Genomic DNA, 22,711 nt, shown 5'->3' with positions numbered 1-22,711 from the left:
GCTTACAGAAACCAAGTTTGGAGCCAATCTGATTAAATCTGTAGGACAAGTTCGTAAATTTACAAGCCCTGGAAATGGGCAAAAATGCACAAAAGTGGCACAAGTAAATTCAAAATGGCAGACTTCCTGTTGGGTTTGGAGCATGGCCCCAAGAGGCTTTTTTGTACGTGATAGAGTGTTACAGGTGACGACCAAGTTTCATACATGCAAGTCAAACCAGCTTTGGGGGCTGCTTAATTGAAATATTCTAGGGGGCGCTGTTGAGCCATCTTCGTGCATCAAAGCACAAAAATCACATCAGACAATAGGATTTGTGATCTGTATGCCACGTTTGGTGAGTTCACATGATTCATATTAGTCCCGCCCTGAACACATTTTCATTACCATATTGCCTGATACTCATAGACCCACCTAGTGGCGACAGGAAGTAGGTCTCATCAAACACTTATTTTTCGATTTATCTGAAAGTTACATGCTGTGGTGTATATTTGATGAACAAAAACGTGATGTATAATTAGTGCGCTCTCCAACTCCCTCTAGTGGAAAGAGGAAGTGATACAAAATGTGAAATCTGTCATTCCAGCACTGTATCAAGGATATGCAGAGTCACTCCTGCATGCGATGTCTAACTTTGACAGAAATGAACTGACACGTCAGAAGGCGTCCTGCCAGCCCCCCCGAGTTGCGTGAAGGTGCGAGGGCCCGTTAATCGCTGCTTGCAGCTTTAATTAGGGCCCGAGCACCTAGCGGTGCGAGGACCCTATGGAAATGCAAGGATTTTTGCAAAAAGAAATGCAAGAAAAGGGACATCAAAGAATGTATAAAGTAACTTTCTGTTGCCAGTAGATGGTGCTATGGCAGTGATTCAAAATTCCTCTGTAGATGTGTTCAGGGCTGGACTGTCATCATATGTGTCAAGTTTTGGCAAGATATTCCCATGTGGAGTCAAGTTACAGCAACGTTTATCATCATGGCAAAACATCAAAATTCGCCGCCAGGCCATGGCCACGCCCTTGGACGAAAACTCACAGTTTCCATACTAAAGCGTCATCAACGTCTTACGACTTTTGTCACCAAGTTTGAAGTGGATCTGGTCAATTCTGTAGGAGATGTACATTAAAGTGTAAAACATGACATTTCCTGTTGACAGTAGGGGGCGCTATGTTTATCTCTAATTATTGACATGTAGATGTGTTCAGGGCGGGACTGTCATCAATCCTGTGAAGGCTGGGCAAGATTGGACCATGTATGCTGGAGTTATAAACTACTTCCTGTTTAGTGGCGAGACCCCTAACTTTGACGCCATCCCACATTCACACGCATTGATGAAAACTCAAGCATTTGATAACTTTTCATCTTCAAGGTCTTGGGATGGGACCATAGACTGTATAAATAATGGACGTAGTCACCGTGACGTCACCCATCCGTTTCTCAAGAGTGGATTTGAAGCTCAAAATACTCAGCTATGGACGTCGCCATTTTGGCAGTGCCTGACTCCGCCCAACTCCCGGACAATCAAAAATGGGCAAAGAGGCGGGCCAAAGGAAGCCTGGTTGCCTAAACACGCCCACCTCGCTCGACGCTGCTAAGTTAGCTAAGGCTAACAAGCTAGGCTAAGAAGCTACGAGGCTAACAAGCTACGCTACTTTGGCAAGCCCTGTGGTGTTGGCTGCTCCCTTGGTGCCAGCTCCCTCACGAAACTTGAGGTAAGTTGAGTCTACCTGAAACTAACGTTATACAACAAATCTTGAAACAGTGATTCAGCTGTTATTCATATTACACAATCTTAAAAAAATGCTTCAACATTTTTAAATATAGAACGCTAACGTTAATTATGGTAACGTGACATTGATAAAAGTCGAAGGGGACTGAAATGTATCTGTAACGTTAACGTTACTGTTATCAATAGTGCATTGCGAGATTATCATCTAGAACATGACAAAGAAATGTAGAAATTGTGAAAGAAAGATAGTGTTATATTTGTTATAAGATGTTAATTTCTTTCAGTACATCACCGGTGTTGAGGTCATGGCCACTTGTTAACGTTACGTCTCCACCATGCCTGCTACACACAGCAGAAACTCTAAGTACCAGTTTTGGCTACTTGACTTTAGACAGCTAATATTACATTGTCTTCCAAGGACAGAAGGAAAGCATTTAAAAGACTGTCATCTACATTTTGAGGTGTTGCTCCCTGTTTTATTTTATCCTACAGATGTGACATAATAGTATTGTCAACAAAAAGAAGTGATTCACCCTTTATAGTTAACTTTCTGTTTTTAATTACCTAAAGCATTTATAACACTCATTTTACTTTCATGTGGATCATTGGTTACAGCTATGTCTGGCGTGGTGTCCAGAGAGCTGCAGAGACCTTGGGAAGCACCCTCAGCATGCCGGGCATCCGTGTCTGCTGGTTTGGCTGGGGTTGACTGCAGTGAAGAGGCCTTCTCTCCTTCTTTTCGCACTCCCTGCGAGGAAGAGCAGCACCAGATGTCCTCATCATCCACTGTGGCGGCAATGACATGGGGATGGTCAGTAGTGTCCAGCTGGTCAGCATGATGAAGGAGGACCTGCACCAGCTTCACCTCCAGCATCCTGGCATTAAGATAATATTTTCTTCACTGGCCCAGAGGTGCAGGTGGGAGGCTGGTGGCAATCCAGCAAAGATTGATAAGGCCAGGAAATGTGTTTACAGTGTTATGGCTACATTTGTTCATAGTTTAAATGGTGCCATAATTGAGCACCCTCACATCAGACACATTCATCTCACACCTAAGAGAATTTATATGTTTTTAAGTAAATTAGTTAATTGTCTTAAAGACCACCTCCAAACGCAGTGAACTGCTTACTGTTGGCAGTGTCACTGCTTTTGAATTTGGCCTTTAGGACACATTTTGTTAGGCTTGATCATAGCCCAGGCTGTCATGGCTAATGTTGAGCTTTTGATATTCATCTGTAACTTGTTTAAAGTTTCAATAAATTCTATTTATATTTGCACTCCTTTTGTCTTTGACTGAATGTTGCATACAGCATACACTACAGATAAAACATTAAGCATTAATGTTTAATTTTGTCACTGACAAAAAATTAAGCAGTCCATTTCTGTGTGGGCCTGATTATTTTAACTTTGTACATGAAGATAACTAAGCACCTTAGACCCAGCAGCAGAGCCTGAGAAGATTTTGGAGAGTAAAAAAAACTAGACTTCTGTTAGAAGTCTAGTTTTAACACAGAAGAATATGACTGGATAAAAGGGCTCAAAGTGAAAAACAAAGAATTCGCTGGACACAATAGTTTTGAAGCCCCCAAGGAGGTATCACTTGTTGCTATGTTGCCAACTCTGAGAGGGTCTTCCTCAGGCAAAGGTATTGTGACGTTTTTGTAGTGAGGCAAACAGAAAGATAATCAGCCAATTATGTGTTACGTTTTTTTAGCCTCACTATATAAGCCTCAATACCGAGCAATACCCACAGAACCTTCTCATATGTCACAACGTCACAAATAAATAATACCTCCTACGGGACTTAAAACTATTCAGTGTGCAGATATTTCCTTGTTTTTAACAAAAGCAGAAGAGTTTCTCAGTGAATTTTCTTCATTTGTCTTACAGAAATGTTCAAACAAAACCAGCACATAACATCAGCTTTTCATTTTTTTACATTCTGCTAAGATAAATGAAAACTTGGGTAAATGTTAAGACATAAATGAAAACATTAAGATACCATTAATAATGATTATATTTTGTTAATGGTTTAAATCACCACTACATTTCCAATCATCACAGGAAACTGATGAATGACAGCTTTCAAAAAAATTAGCTTTTACTCTAAAGTAAATTTTGTCTAATCCATTTTATATAGCAAAAGTTATAAAAATTACACAGGTTAACAAAATTAAGTCAAAGCTTGCATTTATGAAAACATCCATATTAAAAGGTTACAAAAAGTACACATGAAATAAATGAAAAGATTTATAACAGTAATTATAAAACCTATGAATTAGGACCCAGTGTCATAATTTGCAAAATCTTAATTTCTTGTGAAACAACCTCTTTACTGTGGAGTAAACATCACATTGGTCGAGGCGCTGTAACTTTCCTCAAGTGTCCTACATGAGAGAAAGATGACAGGTTAAAAACGCAGGTAGAAAACATAGAGTACAGCCTGTCTTGGTTAAAAGCCCACTCACCACCAAAATGATCTTATTGCTGAGTAAGTGGCTGTCATTCATAAAATAGTTTTGTGTTTAAGTTCTGTAGATATTTGACTTTATATCTGAATGTGATTTTAAATTTAACAGTGTACTACCAAGACAACTGGAGTATGAATGTACAGTATGCAATTCATCCACATTAAAATAACTGTTGCAATCAAAAGGAAACTGAACTGTTCTCAAAACCCACTGCCACTGTGGAATCATGCTATGTTCGGCTGTCTCATTATGAGAATATTGTATTCCACTGGTTCTTCACAGACTGTGTGTGGGGGAAAAAGTAGTAGTTGTCACTTTGATAAAGGGTCTTTGCATAAAAGGCACTAAAATGTTAAAGTCGGTAAATACATGTCATGTTCCTTGAGTGATAAAATCTTCATTTGGCCTTTTGCATCAGGGGAACGCTAAACTGCACTGGTGTGTCAGTAATTTCACTTTATCAGTAATAGTACAGAGCAATCTGTGCCCTAATCGAGTACTTAGTAATGTATGTCAATTAGTAATTTATGTAATGCATTTAAATGTATTATGGAAAATAATTCATCATTTTAAACTAATAAGTTTCTTGACTCTTTGTGAGGTACTGTATGAAAAAAGGTGTCTTTATCCTGGAGTCAGTGCTGAAGTGACAACTCTCAAAGTGTTCACTGCACAAATGGGAAGTCTTGTTTGGAGTCCAGTTCTGTCTTCTCATGTTGAGTGTCCACTGGTCCAGTCTGTCTGGGTCACCTAGAGAAAAACTTTACACAGACAAATAGATATTAAAAGTAATATATGTGTTAGCTACCTACTTCACAGACACCTTTACATGCAAACAATACAACTTAAATTACTTCAGTGTTCAACATCATAATCAATTTATTTTAGCAAAACAAAAAGGTGGTGGCCATCATAGTCCCAATATTCTATCTGTGCAGCCTATATCACAGGCCTACAGGCCTATATCATACACTAATCTTCTTAATATTTTATATGTGACAGTCAAATGTCACATTAGTTTTTTTTAATTACGTTACACACCTTATTGTAATTTCACACAGTTCGCCACTTTTTAATTTACATACACACGTATAGCTTTAATGTTACGTTAACGTTACACTGCTCATATGACAACGTTAACATTGCATCACGTTAGCTAACTAACGTGGTGGACCTTTATTTTCAAACCTCACACAGCCTCAGCCATTTGTTCAAAATATTCTCTCCCTAAATGCCTAAATCCTAACACTTCTCTGTCAGGCTCTGACTTCGATGCATCCCTGGACTGGCGTCTTGCTCGAAGGCTAACCGTTAGCTGGCTGGTTAGCTAGTTAACGAGCTAAGCTTGTGTTGTATCGTATTGTCTGTGGCTCTGTAACTTGATGTGGATGTTGCTGCTGTGATGCAGGTTGCACTTGAAAATGAGACCTCCGGTATCAACATGATTTTACATGTATTAAATAAAGGCTTAATAATATAATAATAAGCTGACAAGCTAGGTGGTGACCGCAGACACCGATACACGCTGCTGACAAGCTAGGTGGTGACCTTAGTGACTGCACAGTAAATTCAAAATGGCTGACTTCCTGTTGGGTTTGGAGCATGCCTCCAGAAGCTTTTTTGTACGTCTTGGAGGTTTACATAAGCCTGCCAAGTTTCATACATGTAGGTTAAACTAGCTTCAGGGGCTGTTTCCTCAAACTTTTGTAGGGGGCGCTACTGAGCCATTTTTTGGAACCCGCACACGAGACCCTTAAAATATCAAATTTTTCACCAGTTCTGATATATCTGTAAAGTTTCATGAGTTTTCAGGTATGTTAAGCCTCCCAAAAAGGCAATTCATTTGGAGAAAGAATAATAATAATAATAATAAATCCTTGCATTTCAATAAGGTCCTCGCACCGCAAGGTGCTCGGGCCCTAATAATAATAATTCCTTCAGTTTCAAGAGCGCCTTCGCCCGGCCTTCGGTCGGTGCTCAGGCCCTAATAATAAACAGCGCGATTACAATAGGGTCCTACGCGGACAACTTCGTCGTCACTCGGGTCCTAATTAAAGCTGCAAGCACCTGTGACTGGGCCCTCGCTCTCCCGCGTCTATGCGGGTAGGCAGCAGCGCGCATCACTGAAGCGGTTATGTGAAAACTCAGAGTAAGTTAACCCTGACGTGGTGTGACATTTCATCTTCCTACTCCAAAAAAACCCCTATGGGAAGGGTATGTTGAAAATTTCAAGGGGGCGCTATGGAGGCATTTTGTCACCCCCTATGGGCGACGCCCCTATCAGATGTATGAGCTCGCCATTTTTGACCTGTGTATCAATTTCATGTGAATATGATGTCGCTGAAGCCATCAAAAAGCCAACCATATTTGGTGGCAAGGGCAACGTCATAGTAGCCACACCCCTTGACATAGAGGAAAGCTTTTAATAACTTTTCATCAGCATGGTCTCAGGGGCTGAGGCTGTTGAGCAACCAGGGGCTGCGGGGAGACCCAGAGCAGGCATGGATTGATGGTGTAAATGTGGGGCTTACTGGCCACTTTATTAGGTACACTTGTGCAATCTAATACAAGTCAATACCACAGCTCTGCCACACATTGTATGTTTACAAAGCTTTTACATTTTCAGCTTTTGTCAGAAAGGTGATTATTCTACTTTATTATTGAGGTCGTAGTGGGTGGTGTTGATGTACTGGACTGCAGTATATTTAAAAGTGTTCCAAATATTTTGTCCTCCTCAATTAGACAAAATTAGGAGGCCACCCCAGTACACCACCACCATTCACTATGATCTCAATAATAAACAAAGTAGAGTCACCACTTTCTAGACGATGTCAACAATAACCGAAAATTTATAAGCTTCAGGGGAAAAATCATGGTATAGTCCTTTTACTGGATTGCATTAGATTACACAGGTGTACACAAAGTGGCCAGTGACTGTATGTTACATACATACAGATTTCCTCAAATAGTAGCCGGGGCTACTATTAACAAAATAATAGTTTGGGACCAGGCTACAAATAGGGGCAGGCTACTATTTGAAGGAGGCTTTCAATTAAAAAAATGTAATCCATGCTTTCATAACATCCAGACTAGATTACTGCAACAGCATCCTATACTGTTCATCGTGGAAAGTCCTCAATAAACTCCAACACATCCAGAACTCCGCTGCCCGCCTGCTCACCCACACCCACTCCTGAGAAAACATCACCCCTGCCCTCCAAAAACTACACTGGCTCCCCATTTCACACCGCATAAAATACAAAATCCTCCTACTCACCTACAAATTACTTAACAACCTGGCCCCCACCTACCTCACAGACCTGCTCCACCACTACCCCCCCCCCACCCCATTCCCTCCGATCCTCAGAAGGAAATCTCCTCACCCTACCCCCTCAGACCAAACACCAAACCTGGGGGGACAGAGCCTTCTCTGTTGCCGCCCCCACCCTCTGGAATTCACTCCCCAAATCCATCAGAGACTGTACAGACCCCACACCTTCAAATCTCTCCTAAAAACCCACCTTTTTAAATTGGCTCTTAATCTGTAAACTAAATATGTCTAATTTTCTGTTCTATCCTATCCCATCATATTCTATCTCTCCCTGATCTTTTACATTGTTTCTGTATTCTAATTGTGTTATTATTCTATATTGTTTTGTATTTTAAACTGTTATTATTTTTATGTAAGCGTCTTTGAGCACTTTTAAAAGCGCGTTATAAATAAAATATATTATTATTATTATTATTAAGGTCTTCTGACTCTTTAAAAGTTGACATGGTGTCTCTAGCTCAAAGTATTAGGGACAAGAAGAGGTTGAAAGTTGATGAGTTTTGAAGAGGATTTGAAGATTTTCCAATTTACTTCCATTCACACTAATTAGACTGCCACCAGAGTGCCACCTATTGGCTGATTTGCACCGAATTTTGCACAAACCCTCATCGGGCCATGGAACACAATTAGCAGAAGTGTTGTGGTAATCCGACTGTATTTGGTCAAGATATGAAAGACTGTCTGTTCTGAAAACAATATGCAGGAATTTGTTGTTTTATATTTTGGTTTTTTTGACAAACAAAATTCTTTTAATAACTTTTTGTCAGGAGGGTCCACAGATGCTTCATGCAAAGTTTGGTGCAAATCAGTCAAATCGCCTAGGAGGAGTTTGAAAAAGTAGGTTTCTCATTGTTCCCAATTTTGCAAATGGAAATTTAATGCAAAAGTGGGTGTGCCTTACATCACACAATTCAGCTGAATTCAGGGAACACTGAGATATAAAGTTTCAAAACGTGCAACATGTTATATGTATTGCATTGAAAATAGTGCCACCTGCTGGTCATTTTTGGTGTGTGAGTTACAGGGGCCAGTCTTTACCACCCCTATCAATTTCATTTCCATACGTGTTATGGTGTTGGCACAGTGCCAAATATTAAGTTAGACTGCCACCACAGTGCTACCTAGTGGCAGATCGGTAACTCCTTTTTCAGATATCCTCAGGAGGGCATTGACAATAATTGTTCTAAGTTTCATGTTAATCCGAGCAACTGATGTGGAGATATAAAATACTTCAATTTAAAGAGCGTCACCTTGTGGTCATCGCCTGATATTTTGCACAGAGCCTCAGGGGTTCATGGGGAACTAGTAAACTGAGTTTCATGTCATTCGAACACACCAGTGTGGAGATATGCAACACTTGCTGTTTTGTACCAAATCTGCAGGAAGCAGACTTCAGAATTCTTTGGAATATCAAAATTCTTTTATTAACTTTTTGTCAGAAGAGTCCACAGATGATGTGTGCAAAGTTTCGTACAAATCTGTGAAATTGCCTAGGAGGAGTTTGAAAAAGTAGGTTTGCAGCATTTTGTGAATTTGCGGGAAAAAAATGGAGGTGGAAATGGGCGTGGCCTATATCATAAGATTCAGCATAATTCACTGAACGCGTGCATACAAGGTTTTTGAATGTGCCACAAAGTATATGGGAGTTATGAGCCAAAACGCACTCGATTATAAACTCCTTGATTATAGCGCCACCTAGTGGTGGAAATGCGCTGATTGCACAGACACTTCCGGGTTTGACTTAGTGCTGCTCGACTGTTTCCGGTTCAGCGATGGCGACGTTCTACACCCGGTGTTTACAGGAGCTGCCGAAGTTAAACATCACCGATGTTCATCGGATTTGCAGGACTACTCAAACTCCAACCAGCAAATTAGACAAAGGTTTTAAATTATATGCTGCGTCATATATACACAACTATGAAGGTAAGAAAACGACTATTAACTGACTAACTAAAGCTAGCTAATGTCAAATGCTAACTGTTAGCTTCCGTTGTACAAGTTTAGCGGTAGCTACTATATTAACGTTATCTAACCCGTCTGTTGGTAACGTTGTGTCCTTTATCTGTTCCTAATATTGCTATACAATATTATAATGTGATTTCTTACCCAACGTTTTATTTTAGCCATAGCTATTTTGATGTATTGTGTTAACCAATCCTAATGTTGTTTTAGATACTGTTATGAGTTTACAAACGTAACTTAACGTTATGTAGCTACCTGAAGTTACTACCGACGTATGAAGTAACATCTGTAAGATGTGTCTATGTGAGTAATACAGATATAACGGTAATGAGAATTGTATTTTTTTTTCATTCAGTGTCCAATAAAGACAGGCTCTCAGGGCAGGTCAGCGTCAGAGCCCTGTGCTACAGGTCAATGAGGAAGAGTGAGACACCACACAGTGTGAGTGTAGGCAGGGAGCTGTGAAAATTTGTTCATCCCCGTCCAGTTCAGTTCAGTTCAGTTCAGCTCAGTTGAGCATTAATTAAGTTTATGCCTCAAGGCACACTAACTTGAATGTTTTACGTATCTCTCTGCTTTATCATACCTAATTTGATTGGTCAGAACATTTGATCAAGTTGATGAGGATAAGATTAAAACGTGTGTGATTGGATGACAGAAAACAAATTTAGATTAAGAATACACCGTTAATGTAAACCATCTAAGGTATTATGGTTATCAAGGAAACTTAGACATATTTATTTTAGTCGGCAGAGAGGGTAACGTCAAGCATTCAGGGGGGTAGGCTTCTTCTAGGAGCACAGTTCAATAACAATAATATACTGTTTGACTCGTAATAACCTGCTAGCTTTTTTTCACCATGTTCAGAGGTTACATTTCTAATTTTTTTTTTCTTTCTTCTTAGGTCAAGCTTCGCGATTCATCACCAGTTGTGGTGACTCACAAACAATGCTCCTGTGTGGCAGGCACTGTTGTGTGTAGTCATACAGTAGCATTGCTGTTTCAAACAGCACATTACTCCCAGCTCAAGATTCCAGTTGTGCCCCATGTGCATAGCTGCACAGAATCTGAGCAGCAATGGCACAAACTGCGAACAATGGTAACTTAAAAAGAGGTTAAGTTATGTTTATGGTCTCATTATTTAAGTGACTCTTTCATTCAGACAGTCAATGTCTTCTCACTTAGGGTGTGAGGCCAGGACCCATCAAATCCATGGTCTTCACTAAGCCAGTACCAAACAGGATGGTGCAGACTGGAGTGAGGTAATTTGAGTAGTAAAAAAATGTTTCCCATATTACAGTGCATGTTGCTATTTGTTCATTTGCTGTTTTCCTTACTTTATTTTTCCTTATTAATGTGCTGTGTTACCTTAACAATTCTTTGTAGGAGTGGATGCTACAGAGGTATGGTGGTTCCCTTACCAGAACCCTGCATGTTCAGAATTGAGGAGGCATATGCAAAATTCAGCATTGAGGACAGGCCACTAGTGACCACGATGAACATGGGACCTGACAAGCCCCTTGTGGAAAGCGCCTTTGGGCTGGTGCAGAGGGGCAGCATTCTTTCTTATCAGAAGCCAGCACTGACATCCCGGTATATCACACTTCACCATGACGTACCACCAACACCACACTTGCCTCTTGAGGATTACAACATCTTGCCATCTGACTGTGTGTTTGTGTGCTCTGAAGAGGAGCTACTACATCTCAGCAGCTTGACGATGGAGATGGCTCACAAAATTGAGGAAGCTACACGTGAGCAAAGCTCTTGCTCTGAGTGGTATCTGCTCCGCCGACCAAGGGTGACTGCCTCTAGGTTTTGAGAGGTGTGTCACGTCAGAGGCCAGAGCTCTGCAGAGTCACTTGCAGAGCGCATATTAAAGGGAACAAAGCAGACAGCAGACATGAGGAAGGGTGCTGAGATGGAGCCTGCAGTAGCAGCTGAGTACAGTCGGCTAGTGAATGTTAATTACGCACCTTGTGGTCTTTTCATTCACCCAACTACCCTCTGGCTTGCTGCTTCCCCTGATGGTGTTGTTTTTGACCCCACTGAATACCCCCAATTGGACTTGTTGAATTCAAATGCCCAAATGTGCACAACTTTATTGAGTGCAAGTATGTGCAGCTGGAACGTGGTTCCCCTCAACTAAAGAAGAGCCATGCGTACTACTGGCAAGTGCAAGGACAGCTGCTCATCACAGGGATGCAGTGGTGCGACTTTGTTGTGTGGGCGCAGGAGGACTACCTTGTGCAACAAATATATGTAGATCCAGAAGTTCAGAGTGCAATCAGAGAAAAAGCGGACCATTTCTTTTTCTACACATGCATGCCAAAATACCTCTGTCTGAAAAATGAACGATGAAAACATGAGCAAAACCAAAGCTGCATCCTAACTCTCATACCATGCACTACATACATATCCAAAATGTGTCCTATTGTTCAATTTACTTTTGTGTTAATAAATGGTATTAAGGATGCACAATGAACATTGTGGCCGTTAAATTATTGGCCGATAAAGGTTTATCACAGCTATGTTGGTATCATATCCTTGTATATTAGCTGATAAATATCAGTTATTAAAACATCTGATTTAATGAAACTTAACTGGTCCTTTTTTGTAATAGTGATGTCTGTTCAAGTTGGTTTGTTCAGAGAAATGGAATATAACCATCTGTCTTTGTTCACTACATCTGGGCCTATTGTTACGAAATATTTCTTTTTAAAATACAAATGTGAAATGATTATCTTGTTGGTATTGGTCATGAGAAGCACATTGTTATCCATAATTGTATTGGATGAAAAAAATGTACATCATTTAGCTTTAAGTAGTAGCTTTTTAGAAACACTGCTCAGTGTGCATCACATTTCTTCCTGAGAGCCTCCTTGCCAGTTGGAGTTGTGTAACTGTGGTACCTATGCCAGTGACTAATTTTAAAAATATTTAGCTCCTGGAAATTATCTGTTATGTTGTTATTGTCACTACTACATTGTATTGAGGGATATTTATGCCACATGTTATGGATTGGACATATTGAAAATCTCACATACAGTTTTAGCTTCTGAATAGCATGTTGATGTTGTATTTCAAACACTTTTTCAGATTCTTAAATAAATACTTGAATGCCAAAAATATGAAGAAAAAAAGATTTTATTCATGGCAAAGACAATATTATGACTTGTTTGTTTTCTTAAAGCACTTCACTTGTGGGGAATTAATAAAACATGTCATATTAACAATGATAATAAGTGAGTTGCATATGCCTATTCAAACCTTAATAACTGCCTTTAATACATGTCCTCTGATTCAACATTTAAATGTAACTGATTTAATTTAATTTACAGCAAACAAATCTACAGCAGTTCATAAAAGACAACACTTTTGTAAAAGTTAAACTATACTTGAACTGTAACACATTCATATTAAAGCACTTTGATGAGCATCAAAGTATTAGATTTGTAATCAGATGTTGGTTGAGATGCAGAAAATTTACAGGTATTAGTGGTGATCTCAACTGCAGATATAAAAGTTACTTTGACACACTTTTCATAAGCTGCTTGCACCAGATATGGAAGGCCCTGGATCATAGCTATTAAATTGATGACTTTAGATTATTGATATATGAATTAAGTTTAACTGTGAGCTACTATGGACTAGGATTAGGAAACACTGACATAGAGCACAATAATAAAACAACAGTCAACTTTTTACAGAGCTACAGAGCTGTGCAGAGAATTTTACAAGATTATGGTGCAGCTAGACAGCTTTAAGAGGACTGTGTGATAACAATTTTAAGGACCCCCTTTTGTATCCCATACACAGTATCTGACATAAGTGAGTACACCCCTCCCATTTTTGGAAATATTTCATTATATCTTTTCATGGGACAACACTATAGAAATGACACTTTGATTTAACTTAAAGTAGTCAGTGTACAGCTTGTATAGTAGCATAGAGTTACCTTCCTCTGAAAATTACTCAAAACACAGCCATCAACATCACAGCAGCTGGCAACATAAGTGAGTACACCCCACAGTGAACATGTCCAAATTGTGCCTAAAGTGTCAATATTTTGTGTGCCAACCATTATTATCTAGCACTGCCTTAACCCTTTTGGGCATGGAATTCACCAGAGCTCACAGGTTGCTTCAGGAATCCTCTCCCACTCCTCCATGATGACATCATGGAGCAGATGGATGTGAAGACACCTTGTGCCCCTCCACCTTCAGCTTGAGGATGGCCCACAGGTGCACAGGTGAGTTTAGGACTGGATACATACTTGGCCAGTCCATCACCTTCACCTTCAGCTTCCTCAGCAAGGCAGTTGTCATCAATGAGGTGTGTTTTGGGTCATTAGCATGTTGGAAAACTGCATTGCGGCTCAGTTTCTGAAGAGGGGCGATCATGCCCTGCTTGGAATTCATGTTTCCCTAAATGAACCGACCTCCACAGAGCTGGCAGCACTCATGCAGCCCCAAACCAGCCCCAAACCATGATGCTGCCACCACTATACTTCCCTGGCGTACAGTCAAGTATAGTGGTGGCAGCATCATGGTTTGCGGCTGGTTTGGGGCTGCATGAGTGCTGTCACCACTACAGTCAAGTATAGTGGTGGCAGCACTCATGCAGCCCCAAACCAGCCCCAAACCATGATGCTGCCACCACTGTACAGTCAAGTATAGTGGTGGCAGCATCATGGTTTGGGGCTGTACTTGACTGTACGCCAGGCGTACAGTCAAGTATAGTCGTGGCAGCATCATGGTTTGGGGCTGGTTTGGGGCTGCATGAGTGCTGCCAGCTCTGTGGAGGTCGGTTCATTTAGGGAAACATGAATTCCAAGCAGGGCATGATCGCCCCTCTTCAGAAACTGAGCCGCAATGCAGTTTTCCAACATGCTAATGACCCAAAACACACCTCATTGATGACAACTGCCTTGCTGAGGAAGCTGAAGGTGAAGGTGATGGACTGGCCAAGTATGTGTCCAGCCCTAAACTCACCTGTGCACCTGTGGGCCATCCTCAAGCTGAAGGTGGAGGAGCACAAGGTGTCTTCACATCCATCTGCTCCATGATGTCATCATGGAGGAGTGGGAGAGGATTCCTGAAGCAACCTGTGAGCTCTGGTGAATTCCATGCCCAAAAGGGTTAAGGCAGTGCTAAATAATAATGGTTGGCACACAAAATATTCACACTTTAGGCACAATTTGGACATGTTCACTGTGTGGTGTACTCACTTATGTTGCCAGCTGCTGTGATGTTGATGGCTGTGTTTTGAGTAATTTTCAGAGGAAGGTAACTCTATGCTACTATACAAGCTGTACACTGACTACTTTAAGTTAAATCAAAGTGTCATTTCTATAGTGTTGTCCCATGAAAAGATATAATGAAATATTTCCAAAAATGGGAGGGGTGTACTCACTTATGTCAGATACTGTGTATGGGATACAAAAGGGGGTCCTTAAAATTGTTATCACACAGTCCTCTTAAAGCTGTCTAGCTGCACCATAATCTTGTGCAATTCCTCAATCTCACGGTGGTGATACTCATGGCGGAAGTCCATGAAAACTTACTTCACCCATTTTTTGACTAATGCCTTGTTCTGGTAATTTGACAGCAAACATGCTACTGCCCACAGTTCGTTGATGTTATAGGCATGTGATAGGGTGATGGTGCCATCAAAAAGTTTGTTCTCCTTTATCCTCCTGATGACACGCTCCACATGTACCCTCAGTCTGGCTATGGCCTGTGTCTCCTTCACCTGGTATGCTGGCATCTGCGTCTGCTTGGACAGAAAAGGTGGGCAGTACACCTTGCATTTGCAACAATCACTGATCAGGAAGCCCTTGTCTACCATCACTGCCATGCCTTCTGTCAGCAGCTCAGCTATTCCTGATTGTTTGAATATCTCCTTATCACTAACTGAACCACCATACAGCTCAGAGATGAATGTCACTGCGCCATGTGGGGCTATGCCAACCAGGGCTTTCATGGTGCAGTGGGATTTGTATGTCGAGTACATCTCACTTTGGAGGAGGGGTGAGGACGGTGTTTGACACCTTAGCTCTGTGCAGTCTAGGATCACCTGGGTGTCTGGAAAATCTTGGAATTCCTCAGGGAGGTTAGCTTGCACTTCTGCAGGTGTAAGCCAAATGCATACAGACCCCAGTGCAGTGGCTAGAAAACTTGTCCATGTTGCAATAATGCGGCTCACTGTGGATTGGTGTATGCTGAATCGATTCGCCAGGTCCCTGTCCTTCAAACCAGCTGACAGGTAACTGAGGAAAAGAAAGAACTCATCGATGGGCTGGAGAACCTGTCTCTGGGAGGTAAAAATACAGAAATAAAAAAGGTTACTCCTCAAAGGAATTGTTCGGATTATTTGAAGTGTGGATGTATGAGGTACTTCTCCATAGTCACTGTATTACCTACAGTAGATGGTGGTTGACATGCCCCCACAGTTTGTAGAAGCAGCAGGAGTACTGCTGTAGGATGTCAAGCAATGTACTGCTGTGGACAGGGTCAGCAGCAGCACGAATTATAGACACCTAAAAAACGTTTTCAGTGTAGTGTACACCATATTTAGAATACTTTCACTGATTTGCCTTGCTGTCAGACAGACTTTTCTGATGGGAAAACCCTATATGAGCCAAATATCACTCTCTCCAATTGTGTGACTTGTGATTTGAATGATTAGTATAGATTCATCAAAGTCACATAGTAACATAAACAAACTAACAGATGGAGGCAGCAGTCAAAGTGCAACTCCTGTATTCTGTGAAGTAAAAATTTCTGATTTTGTCAAAACAGTATGGTGGCTTCGGACAGTGATTTTTTTTTAGGTGTCTAAAATATGTGTTGCTGCTGATACTGTCCACAGGAGTACATTGCTAAGCTTCTTATACCAGCTTGTCGATGACCATCTACTGTAGGTAATACACTGACTATGGATAAGTATTTCATACAACCCCTATTAAAACAATTGGAACTACTCCTTTAAGATATGAAATAGTAAGGTAGTGCTCTTGTTTGGTAAAATTTTTATAAAGGTTAGGTGTACCATAACATGGAGAAAAACAATGAGTTACAAAGGCACTGCTGTATTTAAGTGTGACTAAGTCTTTTAATTTACTCTTTAGACTCACAAAAAACGTATTATCACATCTGTAACTATAACACCACGTTTACACATAGCCGGGTATTTAGAGAACCGAATACCCCGAATACAGAATCGACAACAACAACAACAACGAATAAGACACGCGACTTCTGCTGTGACGTTTCAGAACCTAAAACCCCGTTTCACCCAGTTTAGACGGCAACACATAAACAGCGTTTTCAGAAATCTCCACTTTGGCTGGAGTTTTTACAAATGATCGTTTTCCGTGAAAAAAAAAAACTCAGTTTGCGTGTAAACAAGAGGCCAAACCGCATGAAAATATGTGCGTTTTTTCCTACGTGTAAACGGGGTATAAAGCACACACTGACTTACTGTTGATGAACGTGCAGGAGTGACGACTTCTTCATTTCTTTTGGCAGCTGATTTGGCTCTTGTGACCCGGACCATTTTATAAATGCAAGGCTCAATCAAAGACCAAAACGACATCAGGTGCTCATAGCTTGAAAATCTATTCACAAAAGACACATACACCATGTCATTAATTAACATAGATAAATTCACACACCACCCAAAATAATGTGAACTGTAACAACTATTTATCATTTATCATGTGCTATTTATCATTCACATAGACTGGTTAAGAAGCGATTTGGTGCTGTAATTTATCTGGAACGTTAGGCTACCTTCTAACCAACAATACGTCTCTATGAAAATACAGCTATCAAGTAGTAAGCAAATTAACATTCTTTATTAAGAGTGATGACAGGATTGTTTATAATTAACTGATCATAGCCTTGGTGAATGTTAAACAGCTGGAATATATACACCTTAGGTTAACTTACCTGGTATAGAATCGGATGTCTGTGTCAGAGCCGGCAAACGCTGTAATCCAAACTTTTGCTGGAGACGTAACTCCTGTATCTCCTTTCTCAGCTCTTCCACTTCTGTGGACACATCCTCTGCGGCTGATGCGGACATGTCCATTGCAGCCGGTTCAGGGACTGAGCAATAATCGTGATCATTTGTGACACCGATGTGCTCTTCTTCCTCTTCAGGAGGGGCTACTTCAATGGGCCGCTCTACTCTCTCCCACACACTGCGCCGTGGCGGTTCAACAGTATAACTATTCCACTCAAAAAGTGTCGGTACAGCACCTTTAACGAGCCGTCTTCGACCCTCAAGGGTTGTTGGTTCAACAAGCTGATCAGTGGCAAAGTGTCTGCTACAGACCTTGGAGTGAGAGGAGATGGTGAAATTATCACGGCGTATGTTTACTAGCCACTGTCCTCTCTGGTCGGGCTGGGTCGGAAAGCCGTGAAAACTTAGTACTCCGTTAAATTTCGATGATGCTGTACAAAGTGGTACACAGCAGTGCTCTGAGTATTTCTTCTCCTGTTTTTGAAAATGTCCCGTTTGAAACACGTTCCTTTTCATAATCACGGTGAAATGATGTAAACATTGACGCTATCCAAAGCTGCTAGCTAGCTAGGACGATGTAAACACACGGACTGGAAATGACCGAGCAGTATTGTTTCGAATCGGAAGTACGTCACAAAGCCTAGTGCATGTAGCGTATTCAGGAGGACAATAGATTATAAAATTTTTCGCCAGCCCAAAATGCGTGTGCCAAATTTGGTGAGTTTCTGAATTTGGGAAAGGGGCCAAATTGGGGATTAAGTGTTCGTAAGAATAATAATAATAATAAATTAAAGCTCTTCCCAAACCGTTGGTTCAATCATGAAAATAATGTGATGATGAGAGAGATAAAGTTATACAGAAGATCTGTTGAGCAGCGGTTGAGCTGGCATGTGTGCATCTTTAAAGCCGATACAATAAACGGTGTAGGAGGAGATGTTTTTTTAAGAGCATGTTTGAGGCGAAATCTTACTTTGAAAGGTCAAATAGCTCACTTCCTGTTGGAATTAGGTCATGGCTGTCAGCGCGTGATTTGTAAGTCAAACACACCAGTTTTGGTTTGATCTTGAGACGACATTCCTACGGGCTGTAGTGGCCATTTTAGTGCACCTAGGTGCACTGTCCTTTAAAGATTGTGAGACACACAGACAGAGCTGTGTGGCTGTGTCTGTGTGTGCAGCCGTTGTCATGGCGATTAATGACTTGCCTGCACGTGAGGGGCACACAGAGAGCTCACGAGAGCAGATCAGCAAAGTCTGTTTATAATGGGTTTGAACTCCTCGAACAAATTCTTCCCATACCCAAACCGTTGGTCCAATCAAGAAAATAAAGTGATTTTGAGAGACAGCCACTTCTCATGAATGCACGTGTCGTGTTTTATATTTCTCGAGTCAAAAATGTGGTCAGAGGAGCGAGTTTAAAATGTGTTGCACCTAAGCTGTTTCCAGAAATTTCTCCTCTGAGTTTACATGGGAGTGAATGAGAAAAAAATCGGCGCTCCCTTCACTTTGGAGCCACTCAGCAAAAATGTGTATGTGTGAGAGATTCCATGTCAACATATCTGTGAGCAGGACAAATTTTCCTACGTTTTGTGGTATAAATTGTGTCTGTACAGTGAAAATTGTGGCCATGGCAGTGAGTTAAAGACAAAAGTTTTAGACGATTTTTAGAGCCTCTCCACTCTAGCTCACAGCATTCCGTGCAATACACACCCATTATAAACTGACAATTTCTCCACTTTTGCTCATGGTACTTTGAGAGGCACCGATTAAAAACGGTAAAAGATATGAAAAAGATGAAAACATGAGTGAATAGATGAGACCTGTGGCAACATTTTAGAGTTGGAATGGAGTCTGTAGCACAAAGTATGGAGACGCTGTAAATGCTAGAAAAAGCCCAAAGATTGGTCTCTTTCTCCCCCTGTTGCCATTCATTTCCTATGGGACAGCTTTCGAAGATCGTCAGGACGCTTTTCTGACATCTCACCTTATGGAGGCCATAAAATCCAAACTAATCGAGTAATGAACAAGTTATAAATACGATCTGATTAGAAGGAGTTGATCTGTCATCTGTGAAAGTTTGAAGCCGATAGGATAAACAGTGTATGACAAGAAGATTTTTTAGGTAAGGTAGTTTTAAGGCAAAATCTTACTTTGAAAGGGCAAATAGCTCACTTCCTGTTGGATTTAGGTCAGGGGTGTCAGCGCGTGATTTTTAGGTCTTCATGAGACGAACACGGCAGTTTTGGTTTCATGTTTCTACGACGTTCCTACAGGCCGTGGCGGCCATTTTTGTGTGCCTAGGTGGTGCTAGAGAGCCCATTTTGGCACTATAGGGGTTAATTTCATGATTTTCTAAAATTTTTGACCGGTTCTGATGTGTGTGCCAATTTTGGTGAATTTTTGAGCATGTTTAGGGGGTCAAATTCCAGTTCAAAGAGGCGGCGGAAGAAAGAAAGAATAAACATACCAAAAACAATAGGGTCCTCGCCTTTGCTCTGTGAGCAGTCCTCTGCCTCTAGGCTCGGTCCCTAATAATAATAATAAACACCGCAATTACAATAGGGTCCTCACGGACGACTTCATCGTCGCTCGGGCCCTAATTAAAGCTGCAAGCAGCTGTGATCGGGCCCTCACTCCCCCATGCAATCGCGGGGGTCTGAGACATGCGGGGGCTGTGGCGCGAAGCGAGAAAGGAGAAAAAAACCTGGCAGGAGCAAAAAAACGCAATATTTTGTTTGTCCACCAAGTGGTGCTACAAGAGTAAACAGATGTGGGCAGGTATGTTCAGGGGTGGACCATCATCACGCATGTAAAGTTTCGAATAAATAGGACAAGGTCAATGTATAATAGGACATTTTCTGTTTCCACAAGGGGGCGGCATGAGCAAGATTGCCTATGAGCATATGGAGGCGTTGAGGGTGGGGCTCTTATCATGTACAGAAATTTTGAAGCAGTTTGGATGAAGTATGTGGGAGAGAGAGCTGCTTCAATATGCATGGCGATGCATCATATATGGTGGGGCCATGGAGGCCACGCCCCTCAGCACAGAGAAAAGCTTTTAATAACTTTTGATCAGCATGGTCTCTGGATGATCTGTAAAAAATTTGAAGTCGATTAGATGAAATCCCCAGGAATAGTTCGTTAAAATTCAACATGTGGAAATCACGCCAAAATGACAAGTCAAAGTCAAAATGGCCGACTTCCTGTTTGGAGTAGACCATTGGTGGCAGAGACTTTTTTGTGCATCTGCGCAACATACACATGTGTACCAATTTTCATCCTCCTACTCCAAAAAAAAAACCCTATGGGGAGGGGTTTTTGAAAATTTCAAGGGGGCGCTATAGACACATTTTGGGAGAGAGAGCTGCTTCAATATGCATGGCGATGCATCATATATGGTGGGGCCATGGAGGCCACGCCCCTTGACACAGAGAAAAGCTTTTAATATCTCTTGATCAGCATTTTCTCAGGATGATCTGTACCGGACGAAATCCCTAGGAGGAGTTTGTTCAAACATGTAAAAACTTCAAATCAAAATGGCCGACTTCCTGTTGGGTTTACAGTATGGCTCCAAGAGGATTTTTTGTGCGTCTTGGCATGTTGTATGAATCCACCAATTTTCATGCCTGTAGGTGAAACTCACAGGTGGGGCTCGAGGCACGACCTATATGGTCTATGCCAAGAGCCGGCCCTGTGCGCACCTCTGCATCCAAATCGCTTTAAAATTAGAGTTCACAGTCATGTCAAATGTTCACTAATGAGTTTTAATTAATTGTAAAGAACATCGTCGTGTTGAGTGAAGTTAAAGTGTGTAGCATTTGATGTAAAACATGATCAATTATACTGTAGTATCACAAGTTAATCTGAGCGGATCACGTTTCCACAGCGAGCTCCAAATACACACTACTACACACTTTTATCTCTCTCCTTATAAAGATATTTTACACAATTCACATGACAGGTTATTCTATTGTTTTTAGTGAGGAAGTAAGTAGTAATAATAATACATATAATAATAATAATAATAATAATAAATATAATAAAAATAATAATTTGTATGAATAAGTGAATTATGTAGAATATTGTTGCGAGAAGAGAGAGACAAGAGACAAGAGATAAAAGTGTGTAGCCTTCAATATCTATGATTTAATTGAGACAGATGTTGAATCACAAATTAATCTGAGCGCATCACAATTTGCCACGGCAGAGTGTGAGCTGGGTGGAAACAGCTCAGACTGTGTTTTTCACTTATGGCTGTATGTAATGTTAGCCTGTGTATAAAGTTCTCAGATCAACTTTACACGATGTTAGTGATGTTACAAATAAGACTGACCACAGAAACAGTATGTAGCCTAAAAGACTTGCTGATGCTCGCCGTGTTTTGAACAGCAATCGATACGCACTTCGTCATGATTGTCCTCTCTGTAAGTGTCCTGAGATCTGCATCACAACCACAAACTGTGTGGGATTTATTATATATTTTTCTTTTAAAGATTGTTTTTGGGGCATTTTAGCCTTTAATCGATAGGACAGGCAGGCGTGAGGGAGAGGAGGAGTGACATGCACAGGCAATGCATGATTCGGCAGAGGTGTGGCTACTTGCCGCGATTTGCATCCCCGTTTTTTCAGCCAGAGACATTGTTACATGTATGAATTTCATGTTCATAAGCTAAAACAGACCAAAATATAATGTAGGTAAAACTATTTGACCCTAAAGTTACATCCCCTGGTTTGATGATGTTGACGATGATAATGATACTTAATTGAGTCAGAAAAATAAATAGTCTGATCCAGTTGTAATTAATCAACAGTCAAAGTATATTTTCTTTTCTTTTTTTCAGATGGAATGATTTATTCATAATCATGATAGCATAATAAAACAATGAACACTGAAAGCACTGACAGTTGAACCCAAGGCCTCTCACACACAGCATGCACCACCCCGACCCCAGCGTTCACAGAGACACTGAACATTCCTAACACCAGAGACTCCTGACTTCTGAAAGTCTTCCTGGTATTTTTTTTTTTAACTTCTCTGCCCCGGTAAGTTTGTTCCTTGTTTTTTTTTTTTAATCCTTTAAATATATTTTGATATAAAAAACAAGTCCCGTATGATGAATCAACCATGTTTGTGAACTGCCTCTCCCCCTTCTCCTCCTGTTATTGTCCTGCCCACCTCTGCCGAATAATGCAC

At 40.9% G+C, this 22,711-nt stretch overlaps 2 protein-coding genes across 8 annotated transcripts in view; both read left to right on the top strand.

The window, feature by feature from the left end:
- The window catches only part of LOC125897964 (beta-galactosidase-1-like protein 2), a 47,142-nt gene that overhangs the window by 10,760 nt on the left and 13,671 nt on the right, over positions 1-22,711 (top strand). The window lies entirely within an intron of this gene.
- LOC125898014 (uncharacterized) lies at positions 7,551-12,735 on the top strand. 2 transcript variants are annotated; one of them, XM_049591616.1, is made up of 4 exons: positions 7,551-9,928; positions 10,392-10,586; positions 10,673-10,749; positions 10,874-12,735. In XM_049591616.1, exons 1-4 carry the CDS (start codon positions 9,815-9,817, stop codon positions 11,307-11,309), a joined length of 822 nt encoding a protein of 273 aa, XP_049447573.1. In that variant the 5' UTR covers positions 7,551-9,814; the 3' UTR covers positions 11,310-12,735. The 2 variants fall into 2 exon arrangements, with proteins under 2 accessions (XP_049447573.1, XP_049447574.1); XM_049591617.1 differs by having other exon boundaries at positions 7,554-9,448; positions 10,874-12,731.

The sequence above is a fragment of the Epinephelus fuscoguttatus genome, linkage group LG12, assembly GCF_011397635.1.
Source record: "Epinephelus fuscoguttatus linkage group LG12, E.fuscoguttatus.final_Chr_v1".
In the NCBI taxonomy this organism is placed as follows: domain Eukaryota; kingdom Metazoa; phylum Chordata; class Actinopteri; order Perciformes; family Serranidae; genus Epinephelus; species Epinephelus fuscoguttatus.
The sequence above is the reverse complement of the archived record's forward strand: the minus strand, read 5'-3'. Positions and strand labels throughout refer to the sequence as shown.